Source organism: Argiope bruennichi, chromosome X1, assembly GCF_947563725.1.
Source record: "Argiope bruennichi chromosome X1, qqArgBrue1.1, whole genome shotgun sequence".
Classification (NCBI taxonomy): Eukaryota; Metazoa; Arthropoda; class Arachnida; order Araneae; family Araneidae; genus Argiope; species Argiope bruennichi.
The window spans coordinates 131,209,246-131,226,934 of record NC_079162.1 but is presented as its reverse complement, the minus strand read 5'-3'; the positions used below and the strand labels follow the sequence as shown (position 1 = coordinate 131,226,934).

The 17,689-nt window shown below is 30.3% G+C and overlaps 1 protein-coding gene across 2 annotated transcripts in view; it reads left to right on the top strand.

The window, feature by feature from the left end:
• The window catches only part of LOC129958156 (uncharacterized), a 63,995-nt gene that overhangs the window by 17,716 nt on the left and 28,590 nt on the right, over positions 1–17,689 (top strand). For both annotated transcript variants that reach the window (XM_056070388.1, XM_056070389.1), the window contains 6 exons: positions 1,524–1,764; positions 4,072–4,237; positions 9,584–9,717; positions 10,883–11,025; positions 13,364–13,460; positions 16,026–16,351. In XM_056070388.1, coding sequence (XP_055926363.1) covers positions 1,524–1,764; positions 4,072–4,237; positions 9,584–9,717; positions 10,883–11,025; positions 13,364–13,460; positions 16,026–16,351 — 1,107 coding nt within the window. The remainder of the gene's footprint in view (positions 1–1,523; positions 1,765–4,071; positions 4,238–9,583; positions 9,718–10,882; positions 11,026–13,363; positions 13,461–16,025; positions 16,352–17,689) is intronic.

The following is a 17,689-nucleotide window of genomic DNA, read 5'->3' as shown; positions in this document are numbered from 1 at the left end:
TTTTGCCAATTGTAAAACAATAATTGCCACAAACGCATTATAATTATGTTATTGAGAAAGTAAAATGCATATTTACACATATACGTAAGATGTATTTTAATAATAGTCTGTGATTTAAAAGAAATGTATTTTGAAAAAGTTTTTACTTTGCGAAAACCCTTAATTGTTTGATAAATTAAACATATTTTTCATTGGTTACATAAAAAGGAAGAGATATTTCGCAGAAAAGAACCTTTTCTAGTTTTCAAATATTTATAAATTTTAACTTATAATTTTAGAAATTAATCAATAAGTTTATTTTCACTTAAATAAATCAGCAATCATCAGGTGCCACAGTTTTTCAAAACATTTACGACTGAAAGATTAAAAAATAAAATAGATAGGTAAAATTTTCTTTGATTTTAAAGGGTTTTATAAATAATTATAGAATTACTGCTGTGATTGAGTGAAAATGTACGTTGTAATGTATTTATGTCATTTGAGGAACAAAACAAATCTCAGAGGATAAGTCTTGTAGAAAAAAGTTACACATGTCAGTTTTAACACATAAAAATATAGATGCTTTCAAGAACGTGCAAGATATTTAAAATTCTAGCATAAAATTTAATTGCCCTTCGTGATTGTCTCACATAGTACTTTTCGTTTTTTCCAATTTATTCATGTGTTTCAAACAATATACAATTATGTCAAAAAAAGTTTATTACGTTTTTACTTCTTTCTTAATGGAAGTTCATTTATTCGTACAACTGCGAGTAAATTCATTTACTAACCGCAAATAATAGTAAGAGAAAATGGAAAAAATTATTATCCTTTCACCATGCCTCAACGGAAGTAGACTTTATAGCTTGAGATGTACTTTTGTATTATAATGATTGAAAAATGATAATCTTTTTATTGTCAATGACAGTAATAAACTCAAAATTTAATACAAAGTTTATTCAGTTGTGATCCTTAATGATTATCGATTAATACAATGAAATTAATTTACAATGAATTCTTTAACTAAGTTTGATTTAATAAGGCAACAAATCTTTCTGCTTCCTTTTTATATCCATTTCAATCTTCGCAAATTTTGCAATTTTTTTCTCCGCTTTATATTTTATTCTACGAAATGGAAAATCTAAGCTAGCCATATGATTGAGATAAATATCCGTGCCATAAACAACTTTGTAAAAACTAAGTTTGGTAAACTCATGTTTGGTCTTCTATCTACCAGATTCAGTCTAAACCACGTGTAGACGAATTTAGTGGGTATGGATTGCTTGTAAATTCTTCTAACCGTTTATATTAAAGTAACGATTTTCAGATGAGAGCGGGTTTTTTTTTGTTTGCTTTTTAGCTTAAACAATGCAATTTTATTTTTTAATTGATCAGTACGGTGTTTGGATGAACTTTGTACATAATGTGATTTATATGTGTTTGAATGAGAAAAAAATCCAACTTCATTTTGAATAAATTATCTTTGATGTATAAACTTTACTTAAACAACGATTATTGATGATTTTTAAATTTCTTCTTTTCAGGACTCTTGCTGCCGTAAAATTTTTGGTAGAGAAATACAGTAATCATATTTTATGCGAGAAAGATGAGAACGGTCACACTGCAGCTCACTGGGCATGTTTAGGCGGTCATTTTAACATTGTTCAGTATATGGTAGATATAGGCGTGTCTGTTAATATTCCTAGTTCAAGTCACATTGGTGCCTATCCCATTCATTGGGCATGTGTAGAAGGACATGTATCTATAGTAGACCTTCTTCTTCGGGTAAGTTGACAGTAGTGAACTTACTATTACTGGTAAGATGTTTTGTATAGTATTTTGTTTTACATATTTTTTTGATATGACACCTATCAGGATTAAAAAATTTAATTATTTCAACCGTCTAATTACAGCAAATACAATAGTGGAATGTTTGCTTGTTTGCCTGGCCATGTGGAATTAACGACTTTCACATGGTCAGACAAAATCCATTCGAAGTTGCTAGTTCGAGTAGAACACTTTTAAAATTCTTTGAAGAGTTTGGTAACAAATGCCATGAAGAAGCTCCTACCAAGAATTATGTTTGAAATCGAATCAGGAACACAAGGACTTAAATCTGGGGAGTACAGAGAATGATAGAAGAAACAAATCAGTCACAAGTAGCTACCGAATTTTACCAAATACTCTTCAAGTGACAGATCACTTCAATTATACTATCAACAGAAATGATACAGCTTATGATTTCCTACTACTTCCAAATTTCAGGAAACAAACTGCTGGCAAAGCTGATGACTATATCGGAGGATCATAAATGGTTCAAACTACTAATCGGCTGTAATTATGTGGAGGCCACTATTGAATTTCTAACATTTTCACATAGAACTTAATGAACCTATATAACATCAAAATTCTGTTTTACGTGATGAAGAAATGGAAATGAACATTAATGTCATTACTTAACAATCAGAGGAGACAAGGATATATTTGTGAATGATTGTCGAAAATAAAGTTTGAATTTCTGATTGGCAAAAATTTTTCCATGCATCATTCAAGGCTCTTCGAAGCTCAACTACTGATTCAAATTGCTTACCTTTCCCATAAACACGACGATCCTTGCTATATGTTCTCTATAATGTTGAAGTCTGGACTTTTAGCAGGCCAGTGTAAAGCCCGAATATTATTTGTTGCAATTCAATTTTTAATTCTGTTAATTGATGCTACATGTTGAAAAATCCTGTCATTTCTTCCATGCCATTGGGAAAGAGATGTGAATTCAAGACTTGGATATAATTTGAGTGTTTCTACCTGCCTCTCAGAATCTTTTCTCTGCCACTTTGTTCTTCCTCCACTCCCAACTACCAAATTTAACATTAAACTCACTCCTTCCATCTGTCAGGTGGAATAAGTCTTTTCTTCATTATTAAGATAATGCCAATTGTGGCCATCTGGGTCGTTTAAATTACTTTTTTCTCATCAGAAAATAATAGCGGAATTCATTCTGAACTGCACGACAAAGGGTTTTTAGCCCACTGCAGTTGATGTACAATGTGTCTTTCAATCCTTCAGTTTGGTGTTTCCTTTCTTTGAATACGAACTTTTTGGAGCTTTTCAAACAGTTGTAGACATTTATTCTTGAAAAGTGTGTGATGCCTGCATTATTTTGAACTTTGGCAACACTTCAATCCGTTTTTTTTTTTTTTTTTTTTTTTTTCCCTCAAATGATTTTTCTTTCAACGTGCTGCGTCAGTTTTTTAGGTCTGCCAGTCTTTTTGTCCCCTGACTGCTAATTTTTTTTATGAAGTTCGAAAGAGTATTTGGATTGATGTGTAGCTGGCGTGCAGTAGTTTTCGCAATCTTACCATCATTTTTGAAGACGACAATTTGGCTTTTTTGAAACCTACTTAAAGGCTTTCCTCTAGGCAATTTTTAAAAAAAATGAAAACGATGACTTTCAATAAAATAGTACGTTTTTATTAACAAAAACAGTAAAAAAAAATTGAAAAGAATGAAACACCAAATGAATATAAATGGCAAAGGTCTTTTCCTAGTTACTGTGTGTATTTTTACCATAAACGGTATTATTTAGAGAATTTTTATAATAATTAGGACGCCAAGAGTTAAAATCTGTGAGACATCTGCTTACAACTTCAGAAAAAGTATAGCACCTTTCCTATTTTCTGAGCCAATGGGACTTATTACTTATTTTTTCAAAATTTCTCTTAACCTATAGCTTCGCGAGAAGAAGAAAAAATGTTCCTCGATGACTTCCTTAAATGTCTTCTTACACTTCGGTATGAAATTCTTGTATGCTATATCTTTCTTTCTGTAGGCTCTAAATATTCTTTGAAAGGAAACGGTATATTTTCATTCAATCAACCGAAGGAAGCAATTTACTTTATTTTCTAGTGAAGCCCAGTTTCAGCTGTAATTTGATAAAAAATTATTCTTTAAATTTCTGGGGAAAAAAAGTACCAGATATATCCATTTTAAGGTTTTTTTCAATAACATATATTTATAAATTTACAAAAATTTTAAATTACTTGCGAATTAAATGGACTTCTCTGAATTTAAAGATATTGTGTTATTTTCTAGAATGGAGTTCCCATGGACATCTGTGATATGAATGGTTGTACTCCTCTTATAACCGCTTGTCAGCACGGGAACAGTCACCTGGTTTGTTACCTCCTTGGACGTGGTGCAAATAAAACTATCTGTGATCGAAATGGCGACACTGCTTTGCATTGGGCCTCTTATAAAGGTAATAAATAATACCTTATGATTCATCGTCAGTGTCATATTCAAAGATTACTAATATAACTTCGAAGCTTATTTAAAGAGTTGTTACGGAAGGCTACGAGAGTAAATACATTTCATTTACAGAATCATATCAAAAGAACAATACTTCAATGAACACAGAAACGGAAGAAAGTAATGAAGTTATTTTTATTGTTGTTGTTTTTCAACGCATTCAGAAACATACTCATTTCTACTGCGCTTGATTTGCGTTTCTTAAATATTTTTTCTTACATGAAGAAATTACTCAATGAAGTTATGCAATTTTTTATTTATTCAATCATTTTCATGCAATGAATTGTGATTCTTTATCATGATTTCAATGAATTTTGAATGCCACTGACCAATTTCTTTTAAATGTATTTCTTTCAAAGGAATTTTGAAAACAATAATTTTGCCTCGCTGATAAAAGCATGTCTTTCGATTCTTTTTATTCCAAAAAGACAATGACTTTGAACATACCAATGTGCATAGAATTAATTGAAACGAAGGAACATAATTTCTCGAAGAGGATAATAAAAAATTAGCTTATGAAACAAAGTTGTTTTCGCAGTGCGTTGCACAAGCTTCTGAACTTCAAAATATAAATATATTACATTAACTATTACTAACGGTTAGTTAACATACATTCTAAGAAAGCCCCTTAGTAGCTAATAAAGGCATATAAAATTCAATCATTGATGGTATCATCTAGTAGATTATTAATAATCTTCATTGTTCGTGTCACGGATTTTCTAATTTGTGTAATATTTTGGCACTTAATCTATAAAAACCCTACGTTGGGCTTGATGAAACAAAAGATTTTTTTATTAAAATATTGTAGTGATCTCATTCGCCTTTGTCTCCTCAAACGTGAAAGCATAAGCCGAACTTGTAGAGGGAGGTCATAAAGTGCCCACGTCTTGTGACAAATTTTTTAAATATTGAGTTAAGTGGAGCTCTTTTAACATTAAGGAATACAAATAAGAAAGTTGCGAATTTGAAAGTCTCTGAAAACTTCCATCTATCCTGGTAAATTTCAAGGGAACACTTTCTGAGATTTCTTTTGGGCATGATTTAAAGAGATTGATTTTGATGTTCCAAGTACTGTCATGAGTATCCTGTCTGGATAATTGATCATCTTCTTCGTTCTCTGTTTATCCAGGACGTGCAAATTTGAGATGTTAAATAGCACCAAATGTTAAAGATTTCCTGAGAACCGGCTGGAGAATCTTAAGAACTTGCAGGGGAGATTTCTGTCTGTTTGAATAAGCATTTTGACAGAGCCTTCTGAGATAAACAGCTCATGGCTTCTCTCAGTGCAATCCTTTTTTGCCTGTAAAGGTCTATTATTATTGTTAAGATTGCTTCACCATTTGTGATGAATTAATCCCTTGCAGAAAACACAGGAGGCAAAGACTATTCCCCTTTTAATTTTTGAATCTTCGATAAAAATCTGGAATTTGTTTAAATCTGTACGCCATTTACTTTCTAGAGAAATGGAAATAGATTTAAGAGCAAGATGTGAAAGTCTGCTTGGTGGAGTTTCGTAAAGAGATTCTCAAGTTCTTCCAAAGCACTAAGTAGAAATTTCAAAAGATGTATGTTATTAGATGTTAAAGCAATCTTCCTTGCTATAGCTAGGTCAACTGGCTCAATACTTACAAGGATTAGCAAGGAATGGCTCGAATTTATGAGGAAGAGATCCGGAAAATCACAGGAGCAAACATTCGATTTGTACAGAAAACTATTTTTAAGCAGAAAGTTACCTTAATGCCCCAAGCTCCACAAACATGAGAAAATATCCTTTCTCCGACATATCCATATGACAAGCGAAGAGAAAGATCATGAATATCCCAGAATAATTTTTTTGCGAATCTGGATATGATAGCTAAATGTTTGATCCTTTTTGATTACAAAATCCTAATATTGGGAACCATGAGAGTTTTTGACAAAAGTTACTTTTAGATATTGTAAAACTGGACAAATTTTTATGAGTTTAAAAACTAATTGGATTTCTGTTCGTAAATGTAGAGGGATACCAAATACCATTGAAATGGTTTTGTGCTAAGAAATGAAGAAAGAATTGTTTGGAGCTGCTTGAGTGCTTTACTTAGAGCAGCATATTTTCAATAACTTTCTGGAAGAGGATTAATTAAAAACAGAAAATTATCAGCGTACACCTGATGAGGCGTGTGCGCCTCCCATGAATGAGTTGAATTAAGGTGGCAATTAGATTCCAGAAAAATGGTGGCTAACCTGGATCTTTGTGGACAACCTTTTGACATGCATTTTAGGATAAGTACAGAGCTAATAGGGTATTTTAACCGTCTATTATTTAAATAGTCCTTTTATAATGATGAACATCTCCCTAGGATAGTTCTTACTATGGGTAATTGTAAGGAGGCGTCTCGACATTATTGAATGAAATGTTCTCTTGACGTTATGGATAATCAGAGCTGTATATTATTGTTGTTCTTTGTTTCTTTGAATTTTGCCAGCGGCATCTAAAATCACCTGAGTTGTGGATCGCCCTATAACAAATCCATATTGATTTTCAGATATCGATGCAAACTGTTAAGCATAAAATTCAAGTCGTCAAAAGTAGATAAGTCTGTTGGAGTTCTGATCTTTATCAGATTTCGGAATGAGCATAATGGTTCCGACTTTGAAGATATCAGGGTTAACAGGAGAGTCTTAGGGGTTTGTTTATTCAAGAAGCTGAATTAGAATTGTTTATCAGCATTAGACAGTAATTTGATTATCTTTTTCCATTCCTTCCGGTCCAAGGGCTTTACCTTTCTTAAGGCTACTATAAGTAGAGTCCAGTTCTTGTTCCATAAATGTGTAATCCTCGAGGAGAGTGGAACAGAAGGGAGGGACTATGGAGTCCAAAATATGCGGGAAAATTTTCATCAACAATGGAGAAAATGATTATGGCTTCCATGACTTAGGAATAATCAGAAACGAGATCTAGCATAAAAAAGTTGTGGAAAAAGTCTTGCTCTTTGAGACCTAGTAAACAATTCCGAAAGGAAAATCTATAACACTGCAAAAAAATATAAGATCTTTCTTTTGATAAGAACATATTAATCTATATGATATTTCAGCAAGTTTGATGAAAGTTTGCAATTGCTAAGATGTTTTGTATAGCCAGGGTCATTTTGATATCCGCTCCGTCTTACCAAATAGATCTATTCTATAACAGAGATTGATTGATAGATTATACCTTAATGTTATTCTGCAATCTACAATAGTTCTTTTACTTATAATAGCGTTATAATTTAATAGCTCATAACAGTTCCTTAATTTAATAGCTCTTAGACAGAGGTGAAGAAATGAATTTTGACCACTATTTCATTTTTAAATATATTAATTGAATTACTATTTTTCAAAATCTTTTCATACAGTAAGGTTTCAGAAACATTAAGTGCTAAAATAAGTTCCATTTTTGTATGTCTATGCCATGTGAAATTATTATTTATTTTAATATTACAAACTTCAAATATTTGTCTCATAATTTGTAAAGAGTCATGTGATGTTTTAAGATAGTTTCTTCGACCTGAATGTTTAGTTTTCGTTTGACATTTTGAAAATCTTCGGATGATTTGGTAAAACTAAATATTTAAATATATTCTGTTATTACGGTTTAAGATTTTGCATCCATTGCGTTTTTAAATGAATTTTCAGTAAAGATAGATTTTTAATGCTCATCTCTTGGAAAAGACGCGCTTTCCAACTGTTTCGTCGTTAGCAATGTTCCTTCTTTTGGTAAAACAAGCAAGCTCGTAAAGCATAATTTTGGTTCTTTTATAATTATTCATAAATATAAATAATTAGAATTATTCTAAATATAAAATTTTTTGTCAAGATAAACGAAGATAAGTAGTTTTTTAAATTTTTTATGCAAAAAAGCTTTCAACTTGATAAAACTTATTTTTCGCATTGCTTCATTATATTGTTGTTCTTGTGAATCTATACAATAATCAGTGCAATTATTCAATTCATGAACTATTAAGCCGTATTGGAACTTTTTTGAAATGTGTGACAATTAGCACTCTTTATTTTAAAACGCATTTCTTCTTTGCAAATATCGCATTTTTTTTCTTTTTTTTTTTTTTTTACTTTTGAACTTTATAAAAGTTATTTATAAACAGTGACAGGTGTCCTTTATGTAGTGTACTTCGAAGGAGAATCGGAAGTGTTAAGTAATGTGCCCTATGAGAGAAAAAGGTATCTTTGAAGTTCAAAAATGTCAATGCTTGAACAAATGCCAAGATGTCTATCTTTCTTTCTTCTATGAATACATGACGCAAATCGTAGCTGTTGTGTACAAGAAGTTCATTTACCATTAAGTGTTGGGAAAATTCTATGTACTTCTGTTTTTAAGGCTGGAACTGCCGACCTGATTTTCCCATGGCACTTAATACACAATTGTTTCATCATAAAATTATATAATTGGGAGAATTATTTTGTTGCTATTTAGATAGTTTCTTTCCGGAGCCAAATAAAAGGACTTTAAAGATGACACATCATTTTTTTATATAAGAGTGTAGAAAAAATGAGTGAATCCAAAGGAGAAAAATTATATAACCTATTCGATATTGCACGTTGGTGTCGTTTTAACAAGATAAATAATGAACGTCATAAAATGTATCGATATTTTATAGAGAGTGATTGTATGAAATATCCTCTTAGTTGTAACTTTAGTAAAAACAATAATGACCACGAATCTGAGCACGATAACTAGAATTAAAATTATTAATTAAATTTGAAGTTAATTATTCTTTAGACAACCCAGAATATTTAAATTTAATCGCATTATTTACACGTTGTGAGTTCAATGGAGCTTTGCGATCTTATCATCATATATTTGAAATTAAGTCACTCTGAACCATTCTATCAGCAACGGGATTAAATAGGACTTATATAACGTAACGAATTTACATCACTAAATTGCCCTTAAAAGGACAAACTGCAATTTTTGATTGAGGCTAAAAAGTTTGATTTTCGTTTTAATTCCTTATAACTAATTTCAGGAATTTTTGATTAATACAGCTTATGAGGTGATAAAAAGCGATTGCTGAGGAAATGATAAAATCTCACAAAATGCATTTCTATGATGCAGTGGGAAAAGTTGCTACAGTGCCTGAAAGAATTTGTCACCTCTTAAGTTACGCTGACACTGTGAAGATTCTCTTTCTGACTTCCACTACTATTAGGGAATCATTGAATAATAGTTAACGGCTAAAAAATAAATCCATGAATGAGAAAGCTTTAAGATCTACTGATTGTTTAAAAAGTTATTATCATTAGTCTCTTTTCTTAACAGGTTTCCCAGACCTTATGAGATTGTTAATTTATTCCGGTTTCGATCCTCGACTACAAGATAATTTCGGATATACTTCTTTGCATTTGGCGTGCCTTAGTGGAAATCTGGTAGCTGTTGAAGATCTCTGTGAGAAAGTGAGGCCTTTTCTACTGTCATAAATACTTATTTTTTTAATTAAAATTATCGAGATTTCAATCGGGTTGTACTAATATGTATGTTTTTATCGATTATTTATCATACAAATGCTTAATTAGGAGAGGCCCTTTTCACATTAGTTAGAAAAAAATCTGCAAATGAACTATAAGCGAAATTCGATTAACATAAGTTTAAATGAAGATGTAAAATTTCATTTTAATTTATTTATGCAGAATCTCGTCTTTCGTCTCTGAAAATTGTTATTTTTTGTAAAGTAACAGTGCATATTTTCCTAAATAGATGCAAAATAAAAGTTAGTTATATTAAAAGTTAAAAAGAATTTCAATTTCTCTTGAGCAGTTCAGAAGATTATAAATAACAGCTGAGTCGTAGGCTATATGAATCATCGTAAATTTTATAAGTGCTTAGAATAAAATATCATTGGAATCCAGGCGATTCTATAACATTAAGGGATTATATTTTTATATGTGTTATGCATGTAGTTTTAAATGCGATAAATTCAGTTTACCCATGCCTTTGAGTTAAATTCTATTTAAATCTGCTTTTAAAAATAGACGCATTATTTTCAAAAATAAAAACACTTCTTGTACAATAAATGAAATCGTATGGGACTCCATTATTCCAGAAACCCTAAATTAGAAAAAATCCAGAGCTCACTCGTTTCAAAAGTGTGAAATCCTTGATTTGTATCTTACTCTTTTCTTTTGCTTTGAGCTCTATACCGATTTGCATGCAAAGCTCTGAACAATATGCGCGACTTGGATTTACATAAAATGCTTTTTGAAAAATTTTAAATTCATCTGCGCTTACTTAAATATCCTTCAAAACTAAAATAAAAGCTTAATGGGTTTAAAAGAATGCAGCTTTTTTTTCTAAAAATGGCGTCTCAACTTTTCCAACTTACATTATTTTATATTTTACATTGCCATTGCTAATTTTTTTTGAATATTTTATAAGTATTGTTCACAATTCCATTAGCTCAATATTTGGAATAAATAGAAATTTGAAACTATTTCTTACACACTGTTACCAAATATTGACACAATGAAATGGATTTGTTCCTTTAATATTTGTTTGTTTTCATTAAATAATTACTTTTACAATTATAAGTGCATTCTAATTTCTGCTTTAAATTTGTTTCAGGATAAAATCGAGCTCTGTACGAAAGATAAACACAACAGAACCCCTTTACAATTGGCTGAAGAACAAGGTCAAAGTGACATTGCCGAATATTTAAAACAAGAGATTCGGAGAAGAAAATATATTTTTTCTAATTTTAACCTATGGTAAGCCCAATTGAAACTTTAAATATTCTAAGCACTCTAACAAAGGAACCATAAATTACCATACTTACCTCAGTGTAAAAGTAATAATATGTCTAAATTATTATTATTATTTTGTAGAATGCTATACAAAATAATTATAAATAAATTTAAATTTCTAAAAGGCTCTAAAAAAGGAAACTCGGGTGAGAATTATTTGAAATTTGACCTGAATTTACGGGAAAAAAGTGGGGAAAGTATGAGAGAAGAAAAAATGTAATTGAAAGTTTTAGGAATAGTTGAATAGAACTTTTCACGTCGAACATAGAACTTTTAGATAGAACTTTTCATGTTGTAAAACTACATAGGTTTGGGTACCAGTAACTTTGGCTATCCCATGCAAGGCCATTGTGTAAGTTACTGGACGGAGAAGGAGAAATAGAGGTTTCACTCTTAGAGATACTAATGACAAATCATTTAATATTGCATTCCACATAGACTGTGGTATTCATTGCAATTTTCCCTTACATGGAATTTAAACATCATTGCAAATTTAATTAGATAATAACTCATTTAAATTGTTTCATTTAACAAGCATTGCATATTTAGTATTTTATTATCTATTAAGTTTTGTTCGCATTTCCTTTTAAAATTGTAGCAAAAAATCAAATAATTGGTCTCAAATACATTGAATTTTTACATTTATTTACATTAAATGATAAATCTTGAACAAACTGACTGAATATAGAATAAATAGAATAATAGCTAAAAATAGAATACTTGTATTCTTACACTTTTGATACTGAATGAAGCACAAGCTTAAAAAAAAAAAGATAAATATTCAAAATTTAGCTGAAATGCTTTTTTATGTTATAAGAAAGAATCATTTATTGATTTTACATCACATGCTTTTTTTAATAAATATAGTAAAATTTCTTGTTTGATTCTATAAATAATGTGAAAAATCACTTGATTTATGTGCATGTAAAAATGGTATTCATTATTCATAATAACCAAATATTTCATGTTAATTCGGAATTTCGGAGTTCTAAGAATAGAAAATTCTATGAAGAAATGGTGACATTAAAAAAGAAATGCTCTTCGAAAAATGGCGAGTTTTAAAAAGTAGAAAATGCTCTTCGAATAATCCAAAATTATTGGTACGAAAACCTCCGAATATATGAGATTTATACAGAACGATATAGAAAATGAAGTTTTAATAAAAATGTTTAGTTCATTCTTCATAATATTGTAGAATATTACAAAATACAGTACACTCCCGAGTATCCGGTTCGTGACTATCCGGCCTGGTTTTATTTTATCGTAATTAAATGAGGAAGTCAAGGCGTCTATTAAGTCATCTATTAAGGATTTTTTCAAAACCTAAAAACTGTAAGTTTCGACTCTTACCTTAACCCTTTCTAGGGCCGTAGGAAGTATGCTTCCCACCAAATTTATCAATCTTTATATGAATTTATGTAGGTTGGCATAAGTTCTGACATTTTTTTTAGAAAGACAGAAACTTAGATGGTTTGGTTCTTTATTTTACACAAAATGATGTGTCTTGATTTGATACTTAATTATTAATTAATCAAATTAAATTTATCTAATAAGCTAAACGAATCCCTTTTCTTATTCTAATTTCAAGCCTAAAAATATTTTAACATAATGTGACTAGAAAAAAATGGCCCTTTAAAAGGTTAAGGTTATCTTTTCATATCTGTATGATCATTTATCAGTGGAAATTAAAATCAATTTGAGCTAATTTTCTTAAGAATTAGGTCTACGATTTACGTTAATGTTTTGATTATGTTTTCTGAATCTAAGTTGGGCATTACAGAATTTATGTAAACATGTGAACAGTTTATATCCTTTAACTTACTTTTTCTCTAATAAATTCTTGAAACGTGCAGTGCAGCATATAAACATATATAAACTACCATTACAGAGCCTTTTTTTTTTTTTAACTGGACACGTTACCGACAACTGCTTCTTTGATTCACTGGACCGCAGTTGCATTCACATTGAGATAAATGGAGGGCTTAGTATTCAATAAGAAGTGAGAAAATACGTATTACGACAGTGAGATTTTGTATAAAAACTTTGTCTTCTGTTATTCGTGGGCAAAGAAATGAATTCATAGAACTTCGATCTATCCGGCTGATTTGTTATCCCGCCTGCCCTTCCGCCACATTAGACCGGAGATTCGGGAGCGTACTGTATTTGTTTTATCACTCACTCATAGGTTCAACGATTCGAACAGTTATTAGTATCCCGAAGAATATCTTAAAAGATTCACTCTTGTTTCAGCTGTGGTTAAATTTCATATTGTTTTCTAATGCTAGAACTGTTTCGTTTTCAGGCTTTTAGTGTTTGGTACGAATGGGCACAGCAAAGGACCTTTATTTTTCCTTTTAGGGACCCTTTTCTTCTGGGGCTACCCGATGTATATTCTCAGGGTAATTATATATCTGGCATATTTTTCTTTCTTAAGTCAGAACAGTTAAAAGAAATATCTACAGAAAAATACCAGTTCCTTTTGGCACGAAATCAAGAGGAGGTGTTATATATTCTGAAATTAAGGAGACGGTGGACTCTATGAGGCATTTTTACGCATTATTCAGTGAGAGTTATGAAACTTTTTATGCATATGTATTAAAATATAAAGATGTCAATTTTTTTTAAACCTTTAAAAACCAAATTATATTTTTTAAAAGAATTAAAAAAATCCTTTCTTTCCATTTTTTTTTCTTTATTACTTAATCTAAGTTTATTTAAAATAAAACTGAGCATGATTATGTAATTCCAATTAAATGCCAATTTTTTAGTAACATTTTTATACACACTTACTGAATTTTCAAAAGAATTTTATGTCTTTCGGAACTAAAATTGACTTATAACTATCTAAAAAAACTCGAGACATAAAATGCATACCCTATTTTCTTTTAATGTTTAACTGAATTTTTTTATTATCAATTCTATTTAATTTCTTCAAAAAATAAGACATCTGGAACATTTCAAAGATATTTAAATCTAATTACAATACAATTTTGAGAAAAGTCATTGAAATGTGCTTTTTTTCTTCTAGACCTTTGAAATATTCATTTTATTTAACAATATATCCTATAACACTAATTTAGTTGAATAAAACATATATTTTGGTGAGGAAACGATAAAAATAAAATTTTATGTTTCTGTCCATTTTCGTTTATTTCAAAGTTCACTGTCCCCTTAAAATGCTTTGAAATCAAAATCGTAAACGCTGATAAATTCAAATTTTTACATGAAAAAATGAATTGCATAAAAATAGCCGATGGACTTCTAAAATAATTTACAAACGCGAGAACTTTCGTTTCTGATTTTCATCAGTTCTTTGAGCAATTTATTTAAACTCTACTTTCCTTATCACGATTTAATGAGGATTATTAAACCAAAAAATATTAATAGAAACATGAGTTAAATTCAAGGACGCTATTTAAAATAACATTCAACAACAATGACTTGTTAACAATATCCAACGAAAAGCCTTGGCATAATAAAGCAATACACATTTACGGAAATGCATGATAAATATTCAAAATAGTCGAATAAAAATGTATACAAAAAAAAAAACTGTAACTAAAAATTATTTAATGAAAAAAGCATTATAAACAGAAGTTATAAAATATTGTACGTTCACAGAATACAACAAATATCATTTTATTTGCCACATTTTACCATAATTTAGAGGATTGTTCAACGAATCAACAAAAATTACTTACCGCGTAGCCGCGAAAAATTCCATATCAAAACTTTTATTTTAAATTGTTTTGATAATTATTTGCATGACATAATTATAACAATAATTAGAAATTAATTATAACAGCATGACAATTATTTGCATGATATGCTTAAGAAAATAAAGTGTCATACTTATTTTATTTACAATAAAAGAATATTTCCTGGGCTAAAGCTAAAAGTGCATTAGATTAAAAAAAAAATCCCATTAATGCAAAAATGGTACTTGTGAATGGTACTCTTTCACTGGTACTTGTGTTGAATAGTTTACATTCATGTTAATCACTTTTTAAGTAATTAAGCTACTTAGCATACTGCAAATCACATGGAAAATACTTTGAATATACTTTACTGATATATGTGGTAAATTAACTTCACGAGAGGGCGCTCTGCGTTCTTCCGGTGATAGCCAGCAGTCGGAGGGCAGAGTTCAGAGTTCACTAGACGAGGGGAGAGAACGGACGTCCGCCGAGAAGGGTGCGACCGGAAACCGAGAAGACGGGATACTCCGAGAAAGGGCCGAAACTGGAATTCTTGCGTTGAAGAATTCCTCTGCAAATGCCAGTGCACCACGCGTAGGTGGGAAAGATCCTTTGAACGACGTCAACTGTCCATCTTCATGTAATATAAATTCCTTCTTCATCATTGAATTCCATTTGTAAAAACCATCCGAATCATCATTTGTTAATCAAGAAATAAAAGATTAAGCTAATTCAAGTGGACTGATGCATTAAAACCCATCACACCCACATATATGTGCAATTTCAGAGTAAAGGCACATAGAGATAAAGAACCCAGGCAGTTGTTGTCACTATCTATGAAAGTATTAGTCATAAACTTAACATTTCTTCCATGCCCTTGTACGAAAAATATAATATTCCGTACATCTAATTGTAAGTCATATTATGAATAGGACACTATTGAGATATAATGGATATTATGATATATGAATCTGAAAGTTATGAATATATGATATATTATGAATTTTCATAATATGAATATGGCACTTAAAACAAAGAGATATCTTAATATGAAATAAGTATCACGGAATACAACATTTACTTAGTCTTTGTTATAAAAACAATTTTGAAAAATTCGTTTAGTTGCTATTGTTTAGATTGCTTTTATCTGTAAATAAAGCTGTAATAAAAAGTAATGATTAGTTTTTTTTCTTATTGATTATTTTTCTTGGTTCATTATTATCTTCATCTTTCTTACATTTCTTTATTTAATCATGTTTATTGCAGTGCGTTCCTCTTACATGGAACGAATATGAATCGTTGCATTTCGTCTTCCTACTCACAAATGCAGTTATGTGGGTAAGTCTAATGATAGCTCATAGTCTTGACCCTGGGTACTTAGCACTGGACACTGAAGATTACCATCGAACTATAAGTGAATTAGCAAGGTTCGACAAGTTTCAGCAAAACAAGCTACCAATGCCTCAGTTATGCCATACTTGCAGAACTGTTCGACCCTTGCGAGCCAAGCATTGTAGGGTGTGTAATCGATGTGTTCGACATTTCGATCACCACTGCCCTTACATTTATAACTGTGTCGGATTAAATAACAGGTATGCAAAAGGTTTTTGTTGTATTTTATTTTGAATTTCGATTGATCTAAAATTTGCAATATTTTCGCCTTAGAACAAAAGCTTTTAATTGAAAATAACGGATTGTGTTATTGGAATGAATGTACCAATATTGAAACATATAAAAAAATTTGATAACTATATCGAATTTATTTTAAATCATGGATTTGAGCATTCAGTTGTTTGGTTAAGGACTGCTAATAATAACCATAACCGTCCAAACTGATGATTGCTGAATTCATTTTTTTGTCAATTAATATCTACACTTAGCTGACGAAATTTATATCAAATACATTTATATTATTTTCAAAGAATGGAAAACACTCTAAAAATATTTAATTATAATTCGTTAACATGCAAATGCCGATGTACGTGAACTAAATTTTCAAATAAATTCAAGTATTGGGTGTACCATGTGTTAATAATATTTTACTATCGGTAGGAACTTCTTGGAAATTTTCGAATGCCATTGTCTAATTCTTAAGCGCTATCTTCAACAAATTCTTCTAAATTTTAATCAGGATTTCCTTTTATTCATACAAAAGAAGACTAGAGAGATGAATTTGACTAATGAAAGATTAATTTTAACTTATAAACAATTTCGCAATTTTGAAATAATCTCAAAATTTGGCGAAAATGAAACCGAAGACAATTATATTTATTTAGTATGAAAAGCATCATACTATATTTAAAAAATAGACAGAATATTTTAGTAAATGAATTTGCATGATGAGTGCGATAATTTTACATCAAGATATAACTGAATAATCTAGATTCCGTTCATTCTGCAACCTGAATATATTCGACTTAAAAAAGCTCTTCTGTCAAAAAATAAATAATTGGATAAACTGAAGGATGTCGCCTTTAAAAGAAATATTGCAAAAAAGAAATAGCATGTTTAATTGTTTACAACATTTACCAAATACAGATTTATCAGCAGCAGGAGAATACACACATTCTGAATATCGTTTAGCATGTTCTCAGCCTAACAGCGTTTTTGAAATGTGTTTGAAACAATGTCGGCGCAATAAATTTGATTTGTACATAGTAATTTGAAATAGGAAATCAGAAAGAACCCTATTTTCAAAATCTAAATATTATCATTCGTATCCAGCTAATGCCATAATTAATGTTGTATAAAAATTTAATTTTCTGGATTTCTTGCAGTTATTTATCAGACGTATTTATCGTGTAGATTCTTAAAGGGAAAGTTTGCTAAAGGAATCATTTCTAAGAAGTCTTCGACGAATTTTTCATCTTTCATTATCCTTTCCGTCGCTAGAGGCCGCTGTGCTCTAATGATAAGGTCTCGGTTTCCGA